This window comes from Peromyscus leucopus, chromosome 9, assembly GCF_004664715.2.
Source record: "Peromyscus leucopus breed LL Stock chromosome 9, UCI_PerLeu_2.1, whole genome shotgun sequence".
Taxonomy (NCBI): domain Eukaryota; kingdom Metazoa; phylum Chordata; class Mammalia; order Rodentia; family Cricetidae; genus Peromyscus; species Peromyscus leucopus.
The window spans coordinates 52,495,163-52,519,782 of NC_051070.1; the positions used below are offsets into that span (position 1 = coordinate 52,495,163).

Sequence of the window (24,620 nt, forward strand, 5' to 3'; positions counted from 1 at the left end):
AAAGCATACCTGTGGAAGTCAGACATCAACCTCAGGTACCCGTCCTCACCTCCCACCTTGTTTGAGACAGGGTCTCTTGTGGTTTGCTCCTCATAAGCCAGAGTAGCTGGCCCACGGGAGGAGGCAGCTTCTGGAGGTTCCCTGCCTGCGGGGATTGCAGACACTAATATTGATTTACATAAGTTCTGGAGATATGAACTCACACCCTTATGCCCGCATTGCAAGCCGTTTGCCCGCTGACTCATCTTCCCCACCCTAATGCAACCTCTCTCAGGCCCTAACCAGAATGCAGATGCCATGCAGAAAGAGAATCACTTTTAGGAAAAGTCATGTTCCATGGAGAAATTCACCTTAGGGCCAGATGGCTTGAAGAAGCAGTCTGGAATAGTTAGGGAAACTGAGAATTAGACCATACTTCTGGGGGTAATCCCATAAATGGTGTTTATATAACTCAGCCCATTTCTTCTACCACGGGGTTTCAGTGGCACACTGTTCATGCCGTCTGCTGTAGACGCCATGTGCAGACCAAAGCCGCTCCGAAAGATGAATGGGACAGCTCTGGGTTTTGGGGGCCGGGGATGTTACTCTAGCTCATCACCATCAGCCTTGCTGCCAGGGTTTGAGCAGGTTGGACCAAACACCAAGCAGCACCAGGAATGTTGTGATGGGAACACTGACCTGGGAAGTGGCTAGGAGTATGAAACGGGGCATGGATGGCCTCCTCTGTCTTTAGAGCATCATAGACTCTTCTCTTCCTTTCTCACCTGAGAAATTCTACTCGAACCCAGGTGTACAAAACAGGTATACAAATCAAGCATTTACTGATAATCAAACATAAAGGAACATTTTAAAAAGACGTCTTCGGTGTGTGTGTATTGTTTATTAAAGAAAGCAAATTTCCATACTGAGATGAGTACATTTGCTCATTTTTACACAAATAACTACATGCTGGCTGAATATTTGATAATGTATGACACGAAAACCTCATTAATCAATCCCCACAGCATACTCATTGAAAACGAGGGACACTGGAGCTAGTGGTGGTCTGGAGGGCTCCTGCAAGTCTACCAGACCAGAGCCCAAGTCTCCCAACTCGGGCAAAGCTGAACAACATACCCAGTATTGAAATTCTCCTGCCTGCCTCCCATTTTGCTTATAGGGATCGCAGATGCTACTACAGCACCAATTTACAGAACGCTTGTCCTCGGTGCTTTTCAGAGTGGACTGATACTCTGATTTTACAATCATCAATGCTGAGAATCCACTTCACATTCCCACAGTACAGGTGGGCATGGTGGCACACACCTGTAATCCTAATCCTTGGGAGGTGGGGCCAGGAGGATCAGGAGTTCAAAGTCATCCCTAGCTACACAGCTAGTTCACAAGGTAAGCCTTGAAAACAAAAGATCCCTCCACATACATACATACATACATACATACATACATATATGCATACATAGTATAAAATGGCAGTAGTATGTTTAGGGTCATTTCAGAAATTGTTGGAAATCCTACGCAAATCCTAAGCCAAAATACACGTAATAATCTTTTGTGAAACAAGTCAGCAATTCCAAGAGCAGTGTTCTGTTGTTGTTTTGGGGATTTTTTTTTGGTTGGCTTTTTTGTTGTTTTTTGTTTGTTTGTTTGTTTGTTTGTTTTCAAGACAGGGTTTCTCTGTGTAGCCCTGGCTGTCCTGGAACTCGTTTTTTGTAAACCAGGCTGGCCTCGAACTCACTGAGATCCACCTGCTTCTGCCTCTGCCTTCCAAGTGCTGGGATTAAAGGCATGTGCCACCTCCACCCAGCTCAAAGAGCGGTTTTTAAAATCAAATATTCTAACAATACAATCCAAGGACATACTAATTTTACAGGTGCTGAGGAATGACTGTAGGAAAATATTCTTTTTTTTTTTCTGTTATCAAGCCATTATGTTTCTATAGCAGCGGCAAACTTGGTGTGTGCAGTAAAAGTGCAGCAGTTTGTGGCATATAATAATCTCGGATCTGAGCTAAGTGTTTCAGGCAGAGTCTCTGACACTCCATGGTTTGGCAGTATGCACAGCAAACAATGAGCATGTTGTCGGTTTAGAAGCACGGCTACAATGAAGTCTTGCAGAGCAACGCAGAGAAAGCACTGCCAGAATCCCCTTCGACCCATCACATGCTTGGTTTAGAATCGTTAGTCTTGCATGTTCAGAGACTGGTTTTTTTTTTTTTTGCTACTCCATGCCCCATGTTCTGTTTCATGATCCCATATAGGGTTGTGACTCAAGAGTTTAAGACCCCAGGCTCTAGAGAGTCCAGTTTACCTGGAACCTCTGTGGTCTTTGCCTCTGGCTCTTGGAGAGAGATGGGGTTTGGAGTCACCCTGAGTGCAGGCAGAGCAATAGCCTTCACACTCTAACGGGCCGATCTTATCAAAAGCACAGGTTCCGCTGGCGGCGGCGGTGGTGGCTCATGCCTTAATCTCAGCACTTGGGAGGCAGAGAGAGATGGATCTTTGTTGAGTTCAAGGCCAACCTGGTCTACAGACCAAGTTCCAGGACAGCCAGGGAAAACCCTGTGGTTCACAGAGAAACCCTGTGGTTCTGAGCAGCGTAGGAGTACATGCTTATAATCCCAACGCTTGGGTGGTAGAGGCAAGAGGATTGCAATAAGTTCAAGGCCAGCCTGGTCTTAATGGTGAGTTCCAAGCCAACAAGGGCTACACAGCAAGGCTGTGTCTCAAAGCATCAAAAGAAAATCAACCCAAAAAAAGAACACAGACTCTTACTGGATGGCTCTGATGTGATACCGCCGCAGAGTGGGCCAGCACATGCCTCCCAGGTGTGCAATAAGAATGCTTTCTTGCCGGGCGGTGGTGGCGCACGCCTTTAATCCCAGCACTCGGGAGGCAGAGGCAGGTGGATCTTTGTGAGTTCGAGGCCAGCCTGGTAAGAATGCTTTTTTTCTCAACCAAGCCCCTAATCTTCCAACCTGAAGGTAAACCGGATATATTCCACTCAGAACCACAGGGGGGCGCCCAGGTTTACCAGATTCCCTGGAAACTTTTTAAACCGGGCCTCACATATTCCAGACATCCGGATCCCATCCCTGGCCTGCCGAAGCTGGAGAGGCACTCTTTCCACAGCTATAGTCTGAAACGAGTAAGGAGCTAGAGGCTACTAAGAGGACACACGTCTTCCATCAAGTTCAACTTCACCCGGCCGGGTTGGGAATCCTGAAGTGGAAACACTAACCACCGTACCTTCTATCTGGCCTCTAGGGAACCACAGAGCAGGAATCGGGACTCGGTTCCCACATACAACAGAGGTGTAGAGAATGAGAGGGCTTTGGGGTCTCCAGGCCCCAGTGTCGGGAAGCAAAAATGTCACAAAGGAAAGGATTCCCAAGGTTCATACTGAGGGACAGGTGGGGTTTGGGCTAGCCCTTGGCTTCCTTACTCAGAGATTAGGTGACTCCAAAAGATCTCTGAGGTGGGGGGCAGCTACTCAATGGGCAGCTCTGGGCACACAAGAGAAAGGTTTAAAATGGGCAAAGAGATGATGTGGACAGGAGAAGGATAAAGGACTGGACAAAGTGAGTGAGGGTGAGGACAGGTGCCTGCCACCTCAGCTCCAGTGGTTCCTGACTGTGGAGGGTAGGACAATACACATCCCGGGATTCACTGTTAGCCCCGCCCTTTCCCCCATGAAGTATGTACAATGGTCCTCCTGTATCCATGGTTTTACAGACTGTCATTCAAAATCACTAAATGGAACACTCCAGAAACAAGCAATCCTTTAAATAAAAAAAAAAAAAAAGCGTAATGACACATTTCACTGTTCTACTTCATTATCATTATTCATCTTATTGTGGCTACTTTATAACTTTATCTTTTGTATATATGGGGAAACAGCATACAGATGTTCCCTCCTGTGTAGTTTCAGGCCATGTATCTCCCAAGGATAAGGGAGGCATATTGCACTAAGAAAAGAGAGGGTTCAGTTCTCAGCACCTTGGACCAGGAAAGGCACCGAGTAACTTTAAGAGCAAACTGGCCAGAACTGAACAGAGCATTGTGAGGGCGAAGGGTATAGAAGAGATGAAGTCAGACCACACGGCATCTATTCAGCGAGAGACCCCTTGAGGACTTTAAACAGGAGTGCAAATTATCCGTATTTGAGGTTAATTTTGCAGAGGTATGGAGAAGTACAGGAAGAAGGGAAGCTATAACAGGAACCAAAGTAGGGCTTAGAAGAAATGTAACAGGGATATCAGCAGTGAAGACAGGAGTCTAGTGGGGTGTGAATTAGATATATGTTCAACTGGACATGAAGGTGAAGACTGTGGAGAACTCTGAGGCTGAATAATCAAGATCATTCCTGAGTTTATTTTGAGAAACTGGGTAAATTGGGTGAGGTACCATTAGAAGGGTAAGAGAAAGGGAGAACCAAATGTATCAGGAGAGACTGGACAGACACCTGAGTAGTCTAGCCTACCAGAAAGCTGTAATGTCTACCCAATCAGTCAAGTAGGGAAGCCAAAGAATGTCACTGCCACCAAGACCCCAAGAATCTACAACTGTAGAGCAACACAAAGCAGGAAGCCCCTGATTCCACCACCACCACCTCTTATACACACCTTGGCCTCTTTACATTCATGGAACTAATGATTGGCCACTGGAAAGCTGAAGAAAGAGAGGGGGCAGAGAGGGAGAAAAGAGGACGAGAAAGAGATTAACAGGGAGAGCTTGCCAGAAACAACAGTAAGCTCTGCCTTACTTCTGCGTCCTAAATCTTCTGAGTCAAGTCTCATTCACTGAGCCAATTTTGCAGGCTGAACCCCAGCTACAGGGAAGTCTGGGTAATGTAGTTCCTACTTGTCCTACCTTCGCGAACCAGAAGACACACTAGGAGGTAGACGGAGGTTGAAACGACTGCTGAAAACCAGCCCAATATATCCGCAACAGAAATACTGTGGGCCTCATTACCATCCTCATTTGCACCGCAAGCGGCAGCCCCAGTAACAAGGCAGGTTTAGCTCTGTTAGCAAACTTAAAATAACTAATGTTGTCGAAATCCTGCTGATTTAATCTGGGAGCCTTGAATATAAGCCCGAGTGGAATCCAATAAAAAATAGGAATCGACATTCTCTAGCACAGAAAATTGTTGGCGGAGAATCGGGCCTCGGCGTGCAGATATTGACCTCACCCAATCCAAGACGGATAGCTTTCCCCTTCAGCCAGGGGATCCTAAGCACCTCTCCCAGCATCTGACCCCTCCAGGGGGCTGCCTTGTAGCACTGGTCAAAATAACAATCGTTTTTGTAAAATTAAACGGCGGCTCTCTACATTTTTGATCATCGCTAATTGGAGGCTATATCCATGGCTGTTGGTGGAGGAGAAAAAGACATTAATAAAAACAAGGCGATCGCGACTGGGGTTGCTGGTGAAACCCGGATCAGAAAACAATGACCCTGGTCCCCTAGAACAGGCTTGAAAAAAAAAAAAAAAAAAAAAAAAACACAAACGCGGCCTGGTTAAGAACAGTGTTCTGGGAAGTCATGAACGGTGCAGGTAACCCAGGTGGAAGTCTTTGGCCCTGGGGCAGGGCCGTCCAGCGGCAAGTCAAGCAGGCCGCACGTGGACAGGCGAAGCAGGGTGCAGGGTTCCGGGTGCAGCCCCGACAGCACAGGGAACGGCAAGCAGCGTGGTCCACTTCCACGCGGCGCCCGCCCGCGCGCGAGATCGAGCGCGGCCCCTTTAAAACCCATGTAAACAAAGCTTTGTTCCCCCAGCTCCCCTCCCTTGCGCTCCCCGGCCCTCCGCTTCCTCCCACCCGGCGTCTCCGGGCCGCTGACGTTGCCCGCGCCTCTACGCCGTCCCAGCGGCGCTGCGCATTCTCCAACCCAGGCCGGCCGGCCGGGGCCTGCGCAGCCGAGCGGCGCTACGCCACGAGCGTAGAGCGCCGAGGCCCCAGCGCGCAGGCGCAGCGGCGACGGCGGCGGCAGCGGCGGCGGCGGCCCCGGCCGAGGTGCGCGCTGGGGGGAGGGGGGGCCTGAGAGGAGCATGAATGGAGCAAAATGGCGGATCATGTGCAGGTGAGCGAGCGGCGGGGGAGGGGGCGGCCGCGGGAGCGGGGCCACGGAGTGCGGGGCGCACGCGGGGTCCCAGGGCTCGAGCCCGCCCGGGGCCCCGCAGGCCGCGTCGCCGCCGCTCGGAGAGGCCCGAGCCGCCGCCCGTCCCGCAGCTCGGGGCCTTTCCCGCCTCCCGGACCGGGGGCCTCCGCCATCCCCTCCCACCCGGCCCCACGCCTCACGCGCGGCGCTGGAAGGGCAGAGTGGTCAGCTGGCGCGCACAGCCGCGGCCCGAGGCCTCCGCGCAGCCCTTGGGGAGCCCCCCACCCCCCCTACCCCAAGCCGGGAAGGAGAGGACCCCCTCGCTGACTCTCCTGAGGGGGCCCCCCGGGTCACACCGCCGGCCCTCCGTGATCCACAAAAAAGAGAGCCTCACCTCGCGAACCCCTCTCTCCCGATTCTTTCCTGTCGCCTTCCTCCTCACGCCCCCGAATCCGAGAGACCCCCCCCCCTGCTCCCCCGTCCGGCCCACTACCCCAGCCCCGAAGCGTCCTCCGCTCCCACTTCCCATTGGCACAACCGGGAGGCCCGAGCACCCCGTCCTCCAAAATGGGAGCTGAGGCCTTGGCCCGCCTCCCCTCGCATCCCCCTTGCCACAGCCTAGGAGTTGAGCGCCCACACCTCCCGTGGAACACGGGGTGGAGGGGGGTGTGTCTGAAACCAGAGCTGCAGGGCTGGGTGCAGACAGCACTCGGGAGGGTCTTGATCCTGCTCAGAGCTGACTGGGGGTGCTTTGGGGCCAGGCCACTTTTTCCCTCATAGATACAGCCAGACCGGACAAAAAGGATAACCCACACCTAACCAGTAGTAGTAGCTGGAGCAAGTGCAAGCTGTTTCTTGCAAACTAGGTAAAGTTTTTGCTGTCTGGGGTTTCTGCTACTCTCTGACAGTTACTGATGCAAATCCACTGTCAGGAATCTTTGGATTTTCTGTGTAACAAACCCCACAGCTTTGGGGCGGTGGGAAATAAAGATTAGAGAGCAGAGTCGCCTTTATTTTGCTCGCTGTGTGGCATCTCTCCCCAAGTTCAAAGAGTAATCTTATTCTGAGTGTGTTCAAAGAAAGTGGGATGGTGGGACTTCTGGTCGTTTCTTTGACAGAAGAAACTGATTCAAGACTCACTTCACAAGCTTGAGATTGGTGGAGCTGCACTCTGGAGTGGGCGGAACTTATCAGGATAGAATTATATCGCAAAACTTAACCACAAATGGAAGACCACAAGATTCGTGTTCTGCAGCAGTGTGGTGGCCTAATTCAGAAGGAGCAGTAAAACATGACAGAGTGATGATAATAATAATAGCGTAGACGCTACAGTAGTAGCTGTTTCTGTTGTAAAGGCATGAAGGTATTCATACGATTTTCTTTTTAATTTTTTCATCTTAAAAAAGTAGGTAGTTCAGAATTAGCTATTACATTTAAAGGAACAGAGCCAAAGCACTTTATGAGACTTGCATAAAGTAAACCCAGGTGAGCCGGGTGGTCGTGACACATGCCTTTAATCACAGCGCTTAGTAGGCAGAGGCAGGCAGATCTTTGAGTTTGAGGTCACCCTGGTCTATGGAGCAAGTTCCAGGACAGCCAGGACTACACAGGAAAACCGTGCCTGGGAAGGGGGTGGGGGATAAAACCCAGGTGAAACAAAGTTTTTGAGTCCAGTCTTTTTGCTAAAAGGGGAAAATGTGCAATGAGTATTCCAGAACTTTCTGATTGTACTAGGGATCAAATCTAAAACTTTGAGAATAGGTCTCTTGAACACTGCTTCAGGGAGTGCAGAAGTCATAACTTTTAAGAATGCACACACGCACACATGATGTATGCACATACATACTTAGAGAGATGGCTCCTAGCACCCACCAGGTGGCTTACAACTATCCAGAACTTCACATCCAGGGGATCAGACACTTCTGACCTCTACATCAGGCACACACATGAAATACATACAAGCACTCATACATGTAAATTTTTTAATTTTTAGACAGTATATCTATGGGTTCTGTCTCTAAAAGAAGAATCTCTTCACATCCAGTCCAGTATTTTTTAAGCAATACTGTTGTCATTTTGCATTAGAATGCCAAAATGCATCAAAGCCATCTGTCTTCATAGTCTTTTGCCACAAGGAAGGTCTCATTTTTAGTGGGCTGTTTTTCTTCCACCCACCGAAAAATAAATAGACCAAAGAAAGAATTAATCAACTTCTCTAAACAAAGGAAAGCATACTTAGGTATTTTGTTTTTATTCTTTATTAACTTTAAAACTTTAATGTGTCACTCTGAATTAATTTGGAGTGCTGGAACATGCTGGATTTTGTTTTGTTTAGACAACCAAGCTAAGTGTTAGACCCTTTGTGGTGGTGCTTTAATATAAAACCTTGCCATGAAAAAGATGCATTCTTCCCCAGGTTGGTTAGAGACTAGTCTGCAGAACAGCGAAGGGGGTACCTGTTAGCACTGTTGCACACACAGGTTAATAAAGGACTCTGATGATGGGGAGCTGCATGTGCAGAACTAAGTAGTTGAGTATCTATACTTTTCTGAAACCAGGGTGAGCAATTTTTTTAATGCCAAATAAGTGTTATGATTGTCAGATCATCTCAGGCTTTTGAAATCTTAAGACATTAATTTTTGTAAGGTTGGTATGGGTTTGGGATTCTTTGGGGGGGGCGTGGAGATGGAGTCCTGCTGACCTCAAACTTCCTATGTAGCCAGTGTTGGCCTTGAACTTCTGATCCTCCTTCCTCTACTTCCCAAGTGCTGGGATTATAGGTGTGTGCCACCACACCCAACTCAGGTTGTGTTTTATTGAGAATTTTAAGTACCATGAAACTTTAGTCATGGAAAAATTATAATACTTGGTTGGTTTGTCTGTGAGCCCTGTTATTGTCATAGTCAAGGGCCTTTAGAAGAGTGGCCCTAATGTAATGCTTTTCTTACTTAAAAGGTGTGATCTAACTTTGAATAGTGTAGTTACAAAGTATTACCTGGGGAGAAAACTAAAACTAAGCAATCATGATAGATAGGTAGGTAGGTAGATAGGCAGGCAGGCAGATAGACTAAAACTCATGTATTTGCGATCACAATAGATAGGTAGGTAGGTAGGCAGGCAGGCAGAGAGAGAGAGAGAAAGAGAGAATGTTATATAAAGTTAAGTGAAGGTGATGGTGATTCAGTATCTTCTCATACTGGCAGGTAAATGCAAAGAGATAAATATTACTCAGAGAACAATGGTATCGAAAAAATTAAGGAGGACCAGACAGTGGTGGTATACTCATTTAATCCCAGCACCCGAGAGACAGAGGTTGATAGATCTGTGAGTTCGAGGCCAGCCTGGTTTACAGAGCGAGTTCCAGGACAGCCAGAGCTGTTATACAGAGAGACCCTGTCTCAAAAACCAAAAAGAAAAGATTAAGGAGGATCTTGCCAAAAGGAACTTGAGAAGAAAAGGAAGGAATCCGGTATAGTTAGTTGAGTATTTGTACATATGTTAGGCATATAAATCTAATAGAATAATTCTGGAGTTTTGTTGGCAGAGCTCTGCTTTATAACTATAAGAGGAAAGACTTTGCAGAGTAGTCATAGTTTGTTTTAAATTTCAGGTGCAGTAATTAAATATTGACTGCCAGTGTAACTCTAGGGAGTTAGAAGAATCATTACAGCTGGCAGGTTAAAATTTAACAAAGTCCAGAAATTAGCCTGGTTATATAGCAAAAGTGATTGTTGTTTCATGTTTTTAAAATAAACAACTTTAGTAACTTTTTTGTTGTTGTTGTTTGTTTTTGGAGACAGGGTTTCTCTGTGTAGCCCTGGCTGTCCAGGAACTCACAGAGATCCTCTTGCCTCTGCCTCCTGAGTGCTGGGATTACAGGCGTGTGCCACCACTGGCTGGCTAACTTTAGAAACTTTTTCAACTGAACAAATTGGTACAAAAATTCTTACTGTTTACTGTGCAAAAGATGCAGAATGAGAAAATCCTGGAGCCGGAAGCTGAAGTGCTGGATTCTCGTGTTCTCTTTGCAGAACCTCAGAAGCAAGCTTCCGCCACACAGGTGTAGACAGAGGGAATACATTGTTTCCGTGCATGTTCTCTTCCTCAAATCCCGCTCAGATGTGGATTTGCAAAATAATGTCTGTGCTTTATTTGATTTTTGTCATGGAATCTCCCTGTATTTTCCTGGCTGGCCTTGAACTCCCAGGTTCAAGTGCTTCTCATTCAGCCTCCTAAATGACTGGAACTACAGGAGTATGCTACTCTGCCAGGCAAATATGTCTATTTTAAAATCATCTGTTTATATTTACTTGTTAACTCTGATATCTGTAGATTTCCTCTCGTGAGAAAAGCCTTGAGAACAATTAAAGGATGTGTCTATGCATGTGGGTACCATGCGAATACTTGAGCAGTAAAACAGAAAGTATATGAGGAGGATAAAATAATCTCTAATTTAGTTTAAGGTAATAGAAGCATCAAAAAGATCCTTGACAGTATCTTACAGGAAAGAACTTCCATAGTTATCAGCTAGGTTTTCTGTCCTGGTTGAATTTTGAAAGTAATACTGTACCATTACCCTTTAAGAAAGGAGAGTAGCCCATTTAAACCAATAAGCTAGTATCTCTCTTTAGGTACAGCTACTTTGCTCCCTTCAATATGTGTAAAGAAGATAGTGCTTGTGTTTTTTTCTTATTTTTAAAGCCAGACATTTGTTATCTCACAGATTTTCCCCAGGGTCAGGGACCTGGGAGTGGCTTATCTCAGATGGTCCTGGTTCAGGGTCTAGTTGACAAGGTTTGAAAGTGCAGCCCTAGCTTGATTGAGGATGGAGAATCTGCTGTCGAATGCACCTTCTTTGATAGGCTCAGTTCTTGGTAGGCTGTTGGCTGGAGTGAGGGCTTTAGTTCCTCACCAACTGTCTGGAGGCTTCCATTCACCACCAGCCTTACCTAGTACACCATCTTTACAGGCTTTCCTTTTTAAACTCTCCAATGATGTCCATTCAGTATAAGTGACTCATATGTGTTTCTTTTCTCCCCCCCCCCCCCTTTTCAAGACCAGGTTTCTCTGTGTAACAGCTCTGGCTGTCCTGCAACTTGATTTGTAGGCCAGTCTGGCCTTGAACTCAGAGAGATCCACCTGCCTCTGCCTCCTGAGTGCTAAGATAAAGGCAAGTGCCACCACCACCTTTAATCCCTTTTCTGATTTACTGAACCATGATCTACCTAAAGACAGGCTTAGAAATTTTCATTTTTCAGCTTGATGAAGTTTCATAAAGTCAATATCTTTGTAAGCAGCTCCTACATTAATACTGTCAGTACTCAGAAGGCCTCCTGATGCCTCTACTCATACTCTGTCACACCACTACCACCAGGATAACTCCTAGCCTGTCATTTAGTTTTTAAATAGGCTTTCACAACTCAGGCTGAGTAACTTGAGAATTTCAACTTGGAAGCCAGGGAAAACGTAGTAATTACTCATCATATAGGGTATTTTTACTCATTTTTGAGAACACAATGGAAGCTATGTTAGTATTCTGGTGAGAGAAAAAAGAAGTCTGTGTAGCTTTGGAGCCTGTCCTGGAACTCACTCTGTAGCCCAGGCTGGCCTCGAACTCACAGAGATCTACCTGCCTCTGCCTCCCGAATGCTGGGATTAAAGGCATGCACCACCACTGCCCAGCTTACAGCCTCTTAAAAAGCAGGAAATGCTTAACAGAATGAGGGTAGTATGAGGGGTCTGTCTTAGTAAGGGTTTCTATTGTTGCAACAATACACCATGACCAAAAAGCAAGCTGGAGAGGAAAGGGTTATTTGGCTTACACTTCCAGATCACTGTTCATCATTGGAGAATATAAGGACAGGAATTCAAATAGGGCAAGAACCTGGAGAGGCCACACACAGGTGCTGCTTACTGGCTTGCTCAGCCTGCTTTCTTATAGAAACCAGGACCACCAGCCCAGGGTGGCACCACCCACAATAGGCTGGGCCCTCCCACATCAGTCACTAGTTAAGAAAATGCCCTACAGCCTAATCTTATGGAGGCATTTTCTCAGTTGAGGTTCCCTTCTCTCAGATGGCTTTAACTTGTGTTGAGTTGACAAAATTATCCAGGACAGGCATATATCAAAGTCATAAGGAAGGGAAAGGAATTGTTAACCACAAACACTAGACCCTTAGTTATTCTGATATCTGCATCCTTGGCTCTTATCCACTTCATACGTATGTACTCTTATGTATGCCCAAAAAACACATACACTCTTACTGCTGCAAAATGAAAATAACATACTTTCAAGAAAATAGAATTAGAAACTACACATTAGCACTAATTGGACTTTTAGGTGCTTGCCATTTAAGATCCAGAGCCATTCTCTTAAGATAGGTATTGTAGAGATGTTAGGAATGGAATTTTCCTTGAAATGAGTTGACTAAATGAAGAACTGCTATCCCTAGAAGACTGGAGAACTATTAGAAGATTTGGATATGATTATGGTGGTTGTAACTATGAGACTTAATGGGGTTAGGGAAAGGAGGATATCATCATTTGGCCCTTCACAGTAGTTTTCAGACTTCTAATATACCTTCTTTGAAAAAGTGTCACAAACCCCATCTACTGCCTGAATTGGGAGGGGTGAGTACTAACCCAGCATGTTTCTAACCAAAGCCCAGATTGGCAGGAACCAGACTCAGAAATTACTTGATACATTGCTGTGCCATTCTGGGATTTCTACGTACTGTCCAAATGATAATTGCTGGCAACAAGTCACTGTTTCAATTATATTAAAAATTAAGTTCTTTAGTCATATTATGTGGATAATGGTTGCCATAATACATGCAGATATAAAATATTTACATTGGTAGACATAGGGTATCTTTCTCCATACTCTATCTTATATTTCAGACAGGGTCTCACTGAATCTGGAGCTCACCAATTTTGGCAATACTAGCTGGCCAGCAAGCCCCAAGGATCCTTCTGTATTTGCCTCCCCCACACCGGGATTACAAGGACCTCCCACTGCACCTGGCTTTTTATGTGGGTGCTGGGAATCCAAATTCAGGTCCTCATTCTTGCATGGCAGCATTTTATCAACTGAGCCACCTCCCTAGTCCTATCATTGACATTTCTTTTGAACAATGCTAATCTAGAGTAAGTATGCTTTTGAACCAAAGAGGTATAACAAGCAGAAGTGGAATATGGGTTAGAAAGTTGTGTTCTCACGAGCCAATAAAAATAAGCTAAATTATCCTTTCAAATGGGTGTGATGCACATAGACATATTGGGTGACTTATTTAAGATTACTTCCAACCAGGCAGTGGTGGTGCATGCCTTTAATCCCAGCACTTGGGAGGCAGAAGCAGGTGAATCTCTGAATTTGAGGCCAGCCTGGTCTACAGTGAGTTTAGGACAGCCAAGGCTACACAGGGAAACCCTGTCAACCCTTTCTGGGGGGGTTGAAGGATTACCCCCTATATACTGCGTTCTGTTCTCTTAGCCAAGTGATGACAAGAAGCAGTGTACGTATAAACAAAATTTAATAACTTGAAAAAAGTCAACTTAATGTTTTGCCCAGAACACTTAGCAAAAGCAAGCCTACGTGATACTCTTTATAAAATAGGTGTAAATAAAAATACATCACAAACATAAGGGTATCTTAGAGCTTCTAGAAAGGTACACATTAAAACAGCTCCAGCCATTTCCAATTTCAAACATAACTTGTCACGTTATTACATGACTTGAAAGTAACAAACTGGCATTGTTTAGGACAGTATTATTATATTAGTGATTTGGTAAGGTGAAAAAATGGTAGCTAAATAAAGTCATCAGTAAGCATTCATTAATCAGTTTTTTAAAATCATATTCTGCATCAAGATTGCTAGGCATATGAGGATATAAATGTGAATAAGATATAGCTCAAAGACCTTAACAGCTAGAGATGTATGCCACTAATGGTTATAAAGTGATATCAGAGATATGACATATGTATGTTGGGGTGCACCATGTAATGCAGGTCAGTTGAAGAAAGAAGGCATTCCTAAGATGAAATTTTTAAGGTCTATGTGGTAGTAGGAAGGTCTAGCCTCTTCTGATGGACTGAACCCCAAACAGCCATACAAAGACATATTTTTGAAAGTTACACAAAGTATTTCTTCATACCAAGGTCCCTAATTTAATTTACATGTCTTACTGAAGCAGAGCATCACATGCTCCCATGACTTTAGTCCTTATTATGTATCATGTGCAATGCACAATAATCCAAGAGCTTCAGGTGTACCTGAGGCATCGTGTGACCGAAGTCATGGGATGGCTGCAAAGCCCCTTCAGCAAAGCAATCACTGTTTTTCCACAAGGATTTTTCAAGGTCAAAGTACTTCTGAAAAACAGTTGTTCATTCTAATATCTACCCCAGATAACGGTGACTGCTAAATCCCTTCAACATGTATACACATAGAACATGAGACACAGGTGTCAGCTGTACTTCACAGAGCCAAGAAAGGCTTCTAAAGTGGTGTATGGTCAAGCTAGCTCTAAAAATACCTGGCATTCTCCAAGTTGATAAGCACACACTGTCAACCCTTATGCAGAGAGAGTACCATATGCAAAGTTATTATGTTCCTTGATCATTGCAGGACAATAAAAAGAAGTATGGTGAGGGATGAGGCTGACAGTAGGAAACCGGAACATGAAGAGTCCTGGTGGCAGAATAACTAACTGGCAAATGGGGAGAAAACTAACTCAGTATCGACGAAGTAAGAAGTGAGGCAATAGTATATGCTAGAAACAAATAGATCTTGAAGGAACTAGTAACTGGAGGGGTAGAAAATAGAGGCTAAATTGGGTAGGAGTCATTTGACAGGCATGTTTATGTACGTGTTAGTGGGGGTGGGGCGCATGCTCGCGCATGTGTAAGTTGCAGGTATTTGTAGACCAGAGGTCGATGTCAGGTAGCCTTCTCAATCCCTCACTCCCTTATCTTTTAAAACTGTCTCTGAACCAATTAATAGTGATACGAATGGGAAGAAAGCAAGCTTCCACGTTTCTGGGCTGCTGAGTGGAGGAGTGACTAAAATACTGAAGCAGGGAGTAAGATGAGTGTCAAGAATGGAGTTTGAGGTACTTAGATACATTTGAGCACAAAGACATCTGGTTGGCATTACGTTTTTCAGTTACCACATTGTGTTAGAATCCATATTTTCTCTATATGTGTTTTGTTTTGAGATGGGCTTTCACTGTGTAGTGAGCCCAGGCCAATTGCAAACTCATGGTGCTGCCTCAGCCTCCTAGTCTCTGTAATTTCAGCCATGTGCTACCTGTGTTCAGCTTAGAACCCACATTCTCATAGTAAAGGCCATTTCAGTAGCCTTAGATGTTATAAATATGTTAAGTGTTAGCTGGTCACAATGTATAGCTATTTCCTTTGTTTTTGTTTTTCAAGTCAGAGTTTCTCTGTGTAGCCTTGGCTGTTCTGAAACTCACTCTGTAGACCAGGCTGGCCTTCAACTCAGAGACCTACCTGCCTCAGCCTCCCAAATGCTGGGATTAGTTGTCCTGGAACTAGATCTGTAGAGCAGCCTGGCCTCAAACTCAGAGATCTGCCTGCCTCTGCCTCCATCTCCCTAGTGCTGAGATTAAAGGCATGGGTTACCACCACCCAGCACCACTAATTTCTTAACTCCAGCTAACCAGCATCAATTGTCCCAGTAAAGCAAAGCTTTCACTTGAGTGATTCTGGTATCTTGTTAATCACAGCTGATTCTTCAGCCTCAGCTAATCAGAATCACACATTCTTAAAATATGCAGCAGCTCCACTAGTCTTTAAGTAGCTCACCTGTCTCTCTGGAACTTGACGAGCTAGGTCTTCATTGTCTGCATTTCTCTCAACAGTCTTCCAGACTCCCACAGAACAGCTCACCGAGCTTTGAACGCTCAATAGCTCTTCTAGCAAGTCCTTCCGCAGTCCTTCCCAAAATACATGTTCAGGTCTCTCACAGCAATGCCCCGCAATCCTGGTACCAGTTTCTGCTTTGTTAGGGTTATCATTGCTGTGAAGTAACACTATGACCAGAGCAGCTTGGGAAGGAAAGGGTTTATTTGGCTTACACTTCCACGTCACTGTTCATCATTGAAGGAAATCAAGACAGTAACTCAAGGCAAGCACCTGAAGGCAGAAAGCTGATGTAAAGAGCTTGGAGGGAAGCTGCTTACTGGCTTGCTTCCCATGGCTTGTTCAGCCTGCTTTCTTATAGAACCCAGGACCACCAGCCCAGGGGTGGCACCACCTCCCATGGGCTGGACCCTCCCTCATCAATCACTAAGAAAATGTCCTCCCACAGCTGGATCTCATTGAAGCATTTTCTCAGTTGAGGCTCCTTCCTCTCTGTTGATTCTAGCTGTGTCAAGTTGACATAAAGCTAGACAGCACAAGCAAACTCAGATTCTGTTAACATTGGTAAGAGCAAAGTCTTTGTGACAGTCAGCATTGAAAGTGGCATGCAGTTATGCAAGAAGAGCTCATTTTCTTAGGGGTTTAAATAAACTATACAACACTGACCACTGTGATCGCCACCACCTCTTAAAGGTTTCTTTTTGTGTTAGGACAAGTGAAAACAATTCTTGTTTTGTTTTGAGTAAGTTTGTGAGATGGTCACAGTATGTATCCCTGGCTGGCTTGTAACTCACTGTAGAGACCAGGCTAGCTACTTCCTCACAGAAATCTTGCTGCCTCTGTGCTATTATGCCCAGCAACTAAAAGTAATTCAGCATTAAACTGCCCTTGATTTGTGTTATCTCTATAGATGGATGGATGTGGTTAGTTCTGGAGTCTTGGGATTGAACCCAGGGCCTTACACATTCTAGGCAAGAAAGCTATCAAGCCTCCCCATCCTATTTTTTCCTCTTGGAAAACAGATTCCCTTTTCTATAGTCACTTCATCTGTTTATCCCCCATCAATTTGTTTTGGGAATATTCAGAAAAGACTTTTTACAACTCTTTTCTTCTGTTAGAAGAGTATTCTAAATCTTACATCACAATGTGTCTGGTCTTTCTTATTTGCTGACTTAATTTTCCTGAAAAGTATTTTCATAATTTATACAGCAGTGTAAGTTTGAAAAGTGAATTGAAAATTTAGAATTCCAGAGACTGAGAAAAACCAGCAGTGTGTGGGGTGTGCATGCCAAAGCCTTTCAAGAAATATCCACTTATAATTCTTTTACTTTTTTTTCTGAGAGTAAATAGGGAACTATGATTTTTTTTTTCTGAGAATCAAAGTACAGGACTCCAAGATTAAGTATTTTTGATTTCTTTTATCTTTTTCTCTTTAATGTTCTGTTTGGGATTTTCTTGACTCTGCCTTGTTGCGCCTTCTAAAAGAGTTCAGAGTGTGTTCAGGGTTCTCTCGTGGGAAGAGATAAGGAGAGATGAGAAGCTTTCTTGTGGATTTTTATGTCAGTAAGAACTCTGTGTCCTTTTTTTGTGCCTATATCTTCTCTCTTATCCTTCATAACTTTCAAATGTTTATATCAGGAGTTAGGCTACATGTAAGTAGGCCAGAAGAGATCTAAGTCTTAAAATACTGACAGGTAGTCTCAAAACTATAGGTTGTTCATTGTTTGTATATATGAGTCTAAAGAAATAAAATCCAAAAGGAGAGCATTTAAGGAAAGTTGGCTATATGTTAACCTCCATTAGGGAATCAAAGAGACGTGTTTCCTTGTATTACAAGAAGGTATTACTTTATATATGATATCCTGTTGCACTGTACTGCCAAGATTGTAGGCACAGATCACAATCTAGGACTTTATAAGATAGGTGAAGTTGCCTTCTCATTTTGGTAGATTTTTTATAATTAATTTTATGTGTATGGGTATTTTACCTACAAGTGTTTCTCTACACCACATGCATGTCTGGAGCCTGCAGAGGCCAAAAGATCTCCTGGAACTAGAGATAGAGCAAGTTGTGAGTTGCCATGTAGTTGCTAGCAATCAAATTCCAATCTTTTGGAAAAGCAGCCAGTGCTCTTAACTCCCATCTTTTTGCTGGGATTATTTGCTAGATTTTTACTGTTCTTTAATAGATGATGTACTATAATTTGAAAATTCTACTACTTTGAGGCTTCAAAGCTATATAAATCATTAGTTCCCTAGGCATGTGTACATATTTGTTTTAACATTGGAATATTGTCCTGACCTTTTTTTTTTGTTTTGTTTTGTTTTGTTTTGTTTTGTTTTTTGTTTTTGTTTGGTTTTTCAAGACAGGGTTTCTCTGTGTAGTTTTGGTGCCTGTCCTAGATCTCACTCTGTAGACCAGGCTGGCCTCGAACTCACAGAGATCCGCCTGCCTCTGCCTCCCGAGGGCTGGGATTAAAGGCGTGCGCCTCCTCTGCTTGGCCCTGACATTTTTCTTTAAACAGAGATGGGCGGGAGAAATGGCTCAGAGATTAAAGAGTACTAGTTGCTCTTCTAGGGGATCTAGGTTCCATTCCAAGTACCCACATAGTGACTTACAACTGTCTCACTCCAGTTCCAGGCGATCTAACGCCCTCTTCTGACCTTCACAGGTACCAACTGCACACGTAGTACATGCATTTAACATGCTGGCAAAACCTATTCACATAAAATAAAAATAAAATTTAAAAGCCCTAATTATATAGAACAGTAGCTTGTTTCATGTTGAGTATTGCATTTTTATTACTATATGGGTATATTAAGAGAGCATTTTTTAACTGTTTTTATTTATTCTTTGTGTCTTTCACATCATGCCTCTCAATCCCACCCATTCCTCCCCCGCAAAAAATAAACAAAGTAAAATGTAAGAGAAAAAAAGCAGGGAGGAGGAAGAAAGGAGAAAATCTCATCATGGAAGCTACAGTGAGTTTACAGCAAACCCCTTTATCCATACATTTTTACACACAGGCATTTATCACAAAGAATCATTGGTCTGGTTCGAGGCCTGTGGTCTCTGCTTCACCATCATTGCTGGGCCCTCACTGGGACTCTACTTGGACATCCTATTCCTGCCATGTGTCTTGGAGATCCTACAGCCCTGGGTCTGCAGGACTAACCTGGGGCTCCAGCAAATTACAGATGGGGTTGTTGCTGGTGTAGGCCAACAAATAACCCTGGTTCTGGGCCTAGCTAGTTGCAGGGTTGGTCAGCCTGCCAGCTCTCCCTTGTCTTTGCCACCAGGGTGAGCTAAGAGAGCATTTTTAAATAAACATTTCTCTGCCAATCTACTGTTCTTTTTTTTGTTAATCTAGACCTGAATATTTGGAATCTTTCATTTATGAATGCAATAAGTTTGCTACATGCCTGTATTTATCTGAATAATAGCTATCAAACTAATGAAACATTTTTTTTTTATTTTATGTATATGTTTTTCTGCATTAATGTATATTACCACGTGTGTGCCTGGTACCCAAAGATGCCAGAAGAGGGCTTCTTTCTGATCCCCTGGAACTGGAGTTAGACAGTTGTGAGCTGCCATGTGAGTACTGGGAACTGAACTGAGGTCTTCCAGAAGAGCAGCCAGTACTTTTAACCATTGAGCCATCTCTCCAGCCCATTTGTGTGCCGCCTGAATTTCATTTGCAGGGGTGTTATAATAGCAAAAAGATTAAGAAAGTATACAGCAAAGCAGATCATCATTATCTTTGTGGTTAACCAAAGAAAGTTTGTTTTTTGGCTTTGCTGCTTGTTAGAATTTGCTCTTAAGAAATAATACAAATTACACAGAAAAAAACCTGTCCCGAAAAGCCAAAGAAAAAAGAATATAAAGCAGGGCATGGTGGCACCTGCTCTTAATCCCAGCATTAGGAGACAGAGGCAGGTGGATCTGAGTTTGAGGTCAGCCTGGTCTACAGATCAAGTTCCAGGGCAGCCAGGGCTACGCAGAGAAACCCTGTCTCCAAAAAACACAAAAAGAAATAGCTAAAAGAACATTTGCATTAGTAAATAAACTGTCTTTGAATAAAATGCCATTTTCCCTCATGATGATTTCTCTCTTAGCACTGCACTAGTTATGATAACTGTTTTCCAAAATGCTTAGCACCAGAGATATTTCAGATGTGAGATTTAGGGAGGGTTGTTTTTTGTTTTCATTTTGAAATTTAGGCCATATATATTATGAGATCTTAGAGATGGGACTGAAGTTTAAGCATGAAATCTGTTCTATACATACCTTTTGCATATGACCTAATTATAATTTCATCCAGTAATTTCAGTGTACTTAGGCTGTGACCCCTCACTTAAGGTCACTTAGAGAATTTTCCATTTGTGGGTTCATATCAGCATTCAGAAAGTTGGTTTTTTGGGGGGTTTTCAGACTAGACATGGCCCATCTGCATATTTAAGTTCATGTTGGCACATGTGTGTTCGAGTGCAGATGCATGTACACACAACTTACTATGTCATAAAAATACAACAGTATTTTTAGTTCCAAATAGCTCTTAATATCTACTCTAATATTTTATAGTAACCCAAACTGTTCTTATTAAAAATATTTAAGTCAGGCAGTGGTGCGTGCTTTTAATCCCACCACTCTGGAGGCAGAGGCAGGCAGATATCTTGAGTTCGAGGCCAGCCTGGTCTACAGAGTGAGTTCCAGGACAGCCAGGGCTACACAGAGAAACCCTGTCTCAAAAAAAAAAAAAACAAAAAAAACAAAACAGAAAGAATATTTAATGTTCTTTGATTGAATCTATTCTATATTGCATTTTATATGAAAAAGGTAGAAATGTATATTTTGTTTATAATTGAAAGTCATGTTGAGTCAAGTCTTGCTTCCCTACCCTGAGGAACTTTGTCAGACTTTAGTAGTGCAGTCCTCTTAACCTTTGTCTGGGATCTGAGTCTCTGTCCCTGTGACAGAGTTTCCTTTCTTAGTATTTAATGGGATAAATCCACAGAGTCTTACTTGATGATCAAAGGAATTTATTTGGGGGTTAACTCACAACCAGAATAAAGGAGTTGGTCATGGAATCCTGGAGGGGTGGGGCACAGTCCAGCATGGTTCTCAGGAGAGTTCTGCCTTGATCTGCACCAGCATCCAAGACCAGGAGGTAGCGAAGAGAAAAGAGCACATGCAGGTCTTAAGGGTCCCTGGCAGCCTCACTAGGGGCAGTGGGTGCTTCAAGGCATGGCACAAACAATCATCTACTACAAACAAGTATTTGCTCTGAGAGGAGAGAGAGAGAGATCTATACCTGTGATTTTCTTTCTTTCTTTTTTTTTTTTCTTCTCCCACCTCTACCCTTATTTGTTCTTTTCTAGAACAGAAACTGTAAGATTGATATTTTACTTCAGTTTTGGTCTGTCTGCTTGCTTGCATGTGGTGCTGGGGGTCAACACAGGCCAGTCAAGAGCTCTTCCACTGAGTTGTATCCCACCCCACTAGCCTGATAGATATTGACCCTGATAGTGGGTCAGTAGATCAGTTCAGGTTTTGTTTTCTTTATTTATAGTAAGTTGCATTTTTCTAAGTTATTTTGTATTTTCAAAGATTTCTAACAGTCATTCATAATATTTACACAATTGTCGTTTCTTTTCTCCTTTACTTTCACGAGAAAAACTTCCTTTTTCGTATGTGTCTGCTTTTACACCTTGTTTCTACAGGCATATTTGAAAAACTGTCTTCTTTTGTCTGTAACTTTTTAAATTTAGCTTTCACTTTAGAGAAGTAGTATAGCTGGGTATAGAAACAGGAAGACCAGTTGTCAGATTTTCTCACCCAGTGATGAGATGGCTTATTGTCTTTTTGAGACGTGAGTCTCTCTGTATAACCCAAGCTAGCATTTATGTAGCTTGGGATGGCAAACTTCAGACCCTGTTGCTTCCAGAAAGCTAAATTGCAGATGTGTGCTACCATACCTGGCTTTCCATTGTCTTCTGGGTTTTTTTTTTTTTTTTTTTTTTAATCCAGAGTTCAGATCAAGACACACACTTTCTTATCTCTCTGTAGCTTAACACTTTCAGAATAATTTCTTCTTAGTGACCTGTTTATCGAGAATACTTTTCTCCCTGACAAATTAAGAACCCTAGAGATTTGCTCACACCTCTCCTGAAGACGCAGAGCAACTCATGTCCTTATAGACGTCCCAAAACACAAGCCCCTGGTTACCTGACCTCAAAGCAGCACTCTTCTCTGTGACATCAGAATAGTCACAGGTTAGCTTTAGTGTTTTCAATCTTGTTTTTAGTTCTTCTTCATTTTGGGACCTAATTGTTTAATCCTATGCTTTAATTAGTGCTACTGTGCACTTTAAAGGGTTCTTATAGTGTTTAAATACCAGCTGCAGAGGTTTGTGGTAGGAAAATTTGAACTAACTAACTAGTTTGCCAATTGCTGGAACCAAAAATCCACTCAACCTTATTTGTTTGTTTGGTTTGGTTGTTTGTTATTGCAGAGTATCGCTGTGTAACCCTGACTGGCCTGAAACTTACTTTGTAAATCAGGCTGGCTTCATGTTCTCAGAAATCCTACCTGCCTCTCTGCCTAGGTAGTGCTGGGATTAAAGGTATGCACCACCATGCCTGACTCACTCAGCCTAATTTGCAGCCTAATTTTCACTTTTTTTTTTTTTTATTTCAAGGTTCAAGCTTCTTCCAGATTAACAAACTAATTGGAAAGTGACATGTTTAGTCAAAGTCATACAAACAAAGAGAACTGCAGTTAAAATTGTAATCTCCAACTCTGTGGTGGTTTAAATGAGAAATATCTCATAGTCTCTGGCATTTGAGTACTTGGTCAGTTGGTGGTGATCTTATGGGTATGGCAGTCTAGTGCACCCTCCTTTCCACTAAAAGCATAGGGTTTTAGCATATATTTGGTATACACACACTATTTTTACTGAAGACAAAAATTTCTTCTTTCTCATAGTTAGGACTTTAAGGGAGATTACTTATATAGTGTAGTTTAGTAGAACAAGCATTGGATTTGAAGAAAGACCTAGGTTTTAATACATTTAATAGGGGTAAGATCTTGGACAAGTAACTTTAGCCCTTGGAGCTTTAGTTTTCTTGTACGTAAAATGGTGTTGAAGCTTTATACTAAGTCCATAGGATCATTATACCTGTCATGGTCCCAGAAAGGAAGAATGCGTAGAAGATGAGGTCTGACTAGCTGACCTGCCCACTCTATCCCTTGTCTGTTTACCTAACTCATATTAGGTGGTCCTGGAGACTTCCTTTTCCTTTTTTAATTATTTATTTGTGTGAATGTGTCCTACATGTGTGTAGGTGCCCATGGATGCCAGAAAAGGGCCTTGAATCCCCTTAGAGTTGTAGTTACAGATGGTTGTGAGCTACTTGTCATGTGTGCTGGGATCCAAACTCAGGTCCTCTGCAAAAGGAACAAGTGCTCTTAACCACTGAGCTATCCCTCTAGTGAGACTTTTTCCAAACACAACAATAGTGATAAAAAAAAAACAAAACAAAACAACTGTAGGGTTTCTCACAGGGCCTTTGTTCCTCAGGCAGTTTTACTCTTAACCACTAGTGGATAGACTGATCCACAATAACAACAGCAGTTCAGCATCTCAGGTACTGGAATCATAGGCATGAATCACCATTCCATGATGCTCAAGTGAGAATTTTCATTGTGGCAATTTAATTTATTTTTTAAATTTGTACCCTCAGGTGCTTCTAGATTCTTCTGCCACAACCACTCCATGTCAGTAAATGTAACCACTGGAAAAATTCTATCTTTTGTTTCTCAAGGACAGTTTGAGCCATAGAATCTGTGGTCCTGCATAACATCCAGGTCACTAGTTTTCTGCCCTTTAAAGAAAGATCATATACAGTGCTTTCTTCACCAGTGTTAACTTTCCAGGATTAAATAATACAGTCAACAATCTGGAAAGATTAATCTCCAACGGTGCCAGAAAAGCAGTGTTTCCTAAGTATTTCATGCCTCATAGGTCATAGAAATTGGGAAACTGCATATTGTGTATCTCTTAGAAAGTCATGATGTGTATTAGCATACTAAAGAGCCTTAGACATGCTTTAGTTTGAAACTGCTTCTACTTTTCACTTGGCAGTTCCCAAAATGAAATTTCTTTGATTCACGGAATCGTAATAGCAAATGTGGAATGCTTGCTGTTCTGTAGGTGAAGTTTTCTAGAGGTGTTTGGTTTTGTTTCCATTGGGTATAGAGGATAATACCTTCCATACTGTGTGGTGTTGGGGGTCAAATGCAGGTGAGAGTTGAGAGGTGAACATTGAGAGGTTTTCTGTGCTCTGCTCACTGTCTAATTCAGTGCCTGTTACCCAAGACGTGTCTTAGCACAGGCTAAACTTCTCTGGAGCCAGTAGGATGGCTCAGGGCATAAAGGCACTTGCTGCCAAATCCCTTATGGCAGAAGGAGCTGCAAGCTGTCTTCTGATCCTCCTTGCAAACTATAGCACATGGGTACACATACATAAATAAAGTATATTTTTAATTAAGTGCAATTTTTAAGTTTTTATTTTATGTGTATGGATATTTATAATATCTGTGTATCATGTGCATGCCTGATGTCCTTGAAGTCCACAA

The 24,620-nt window shown here is 43.3% G+C and overlaps 1 protein-coding gene across 1 annotated transcript in view; it reads left to right on the top strand.

The window, feature by feature from the left end:
- Positions 1-5,987: 5,987 nt before the first annotated feature.
- The window catches only part of Xpo7 (exportin 7), a 106,675-nt gene continuing 88,042 nt past the window's right edge, over positions 5,988-24,620 (top strand). Inside the window, exon 1 of the mRNA XM_028877621.2 lies at positions 5,988-6,079. Coding sequence (XP_028733454.1) covers positions 6,062-6,079 — 18 coding nt within the window. The 5' untranslated portion in view covers positions 5,988-6,061. The remainder of the gene's footprint in view (positions 6,080-24,620) is intronic.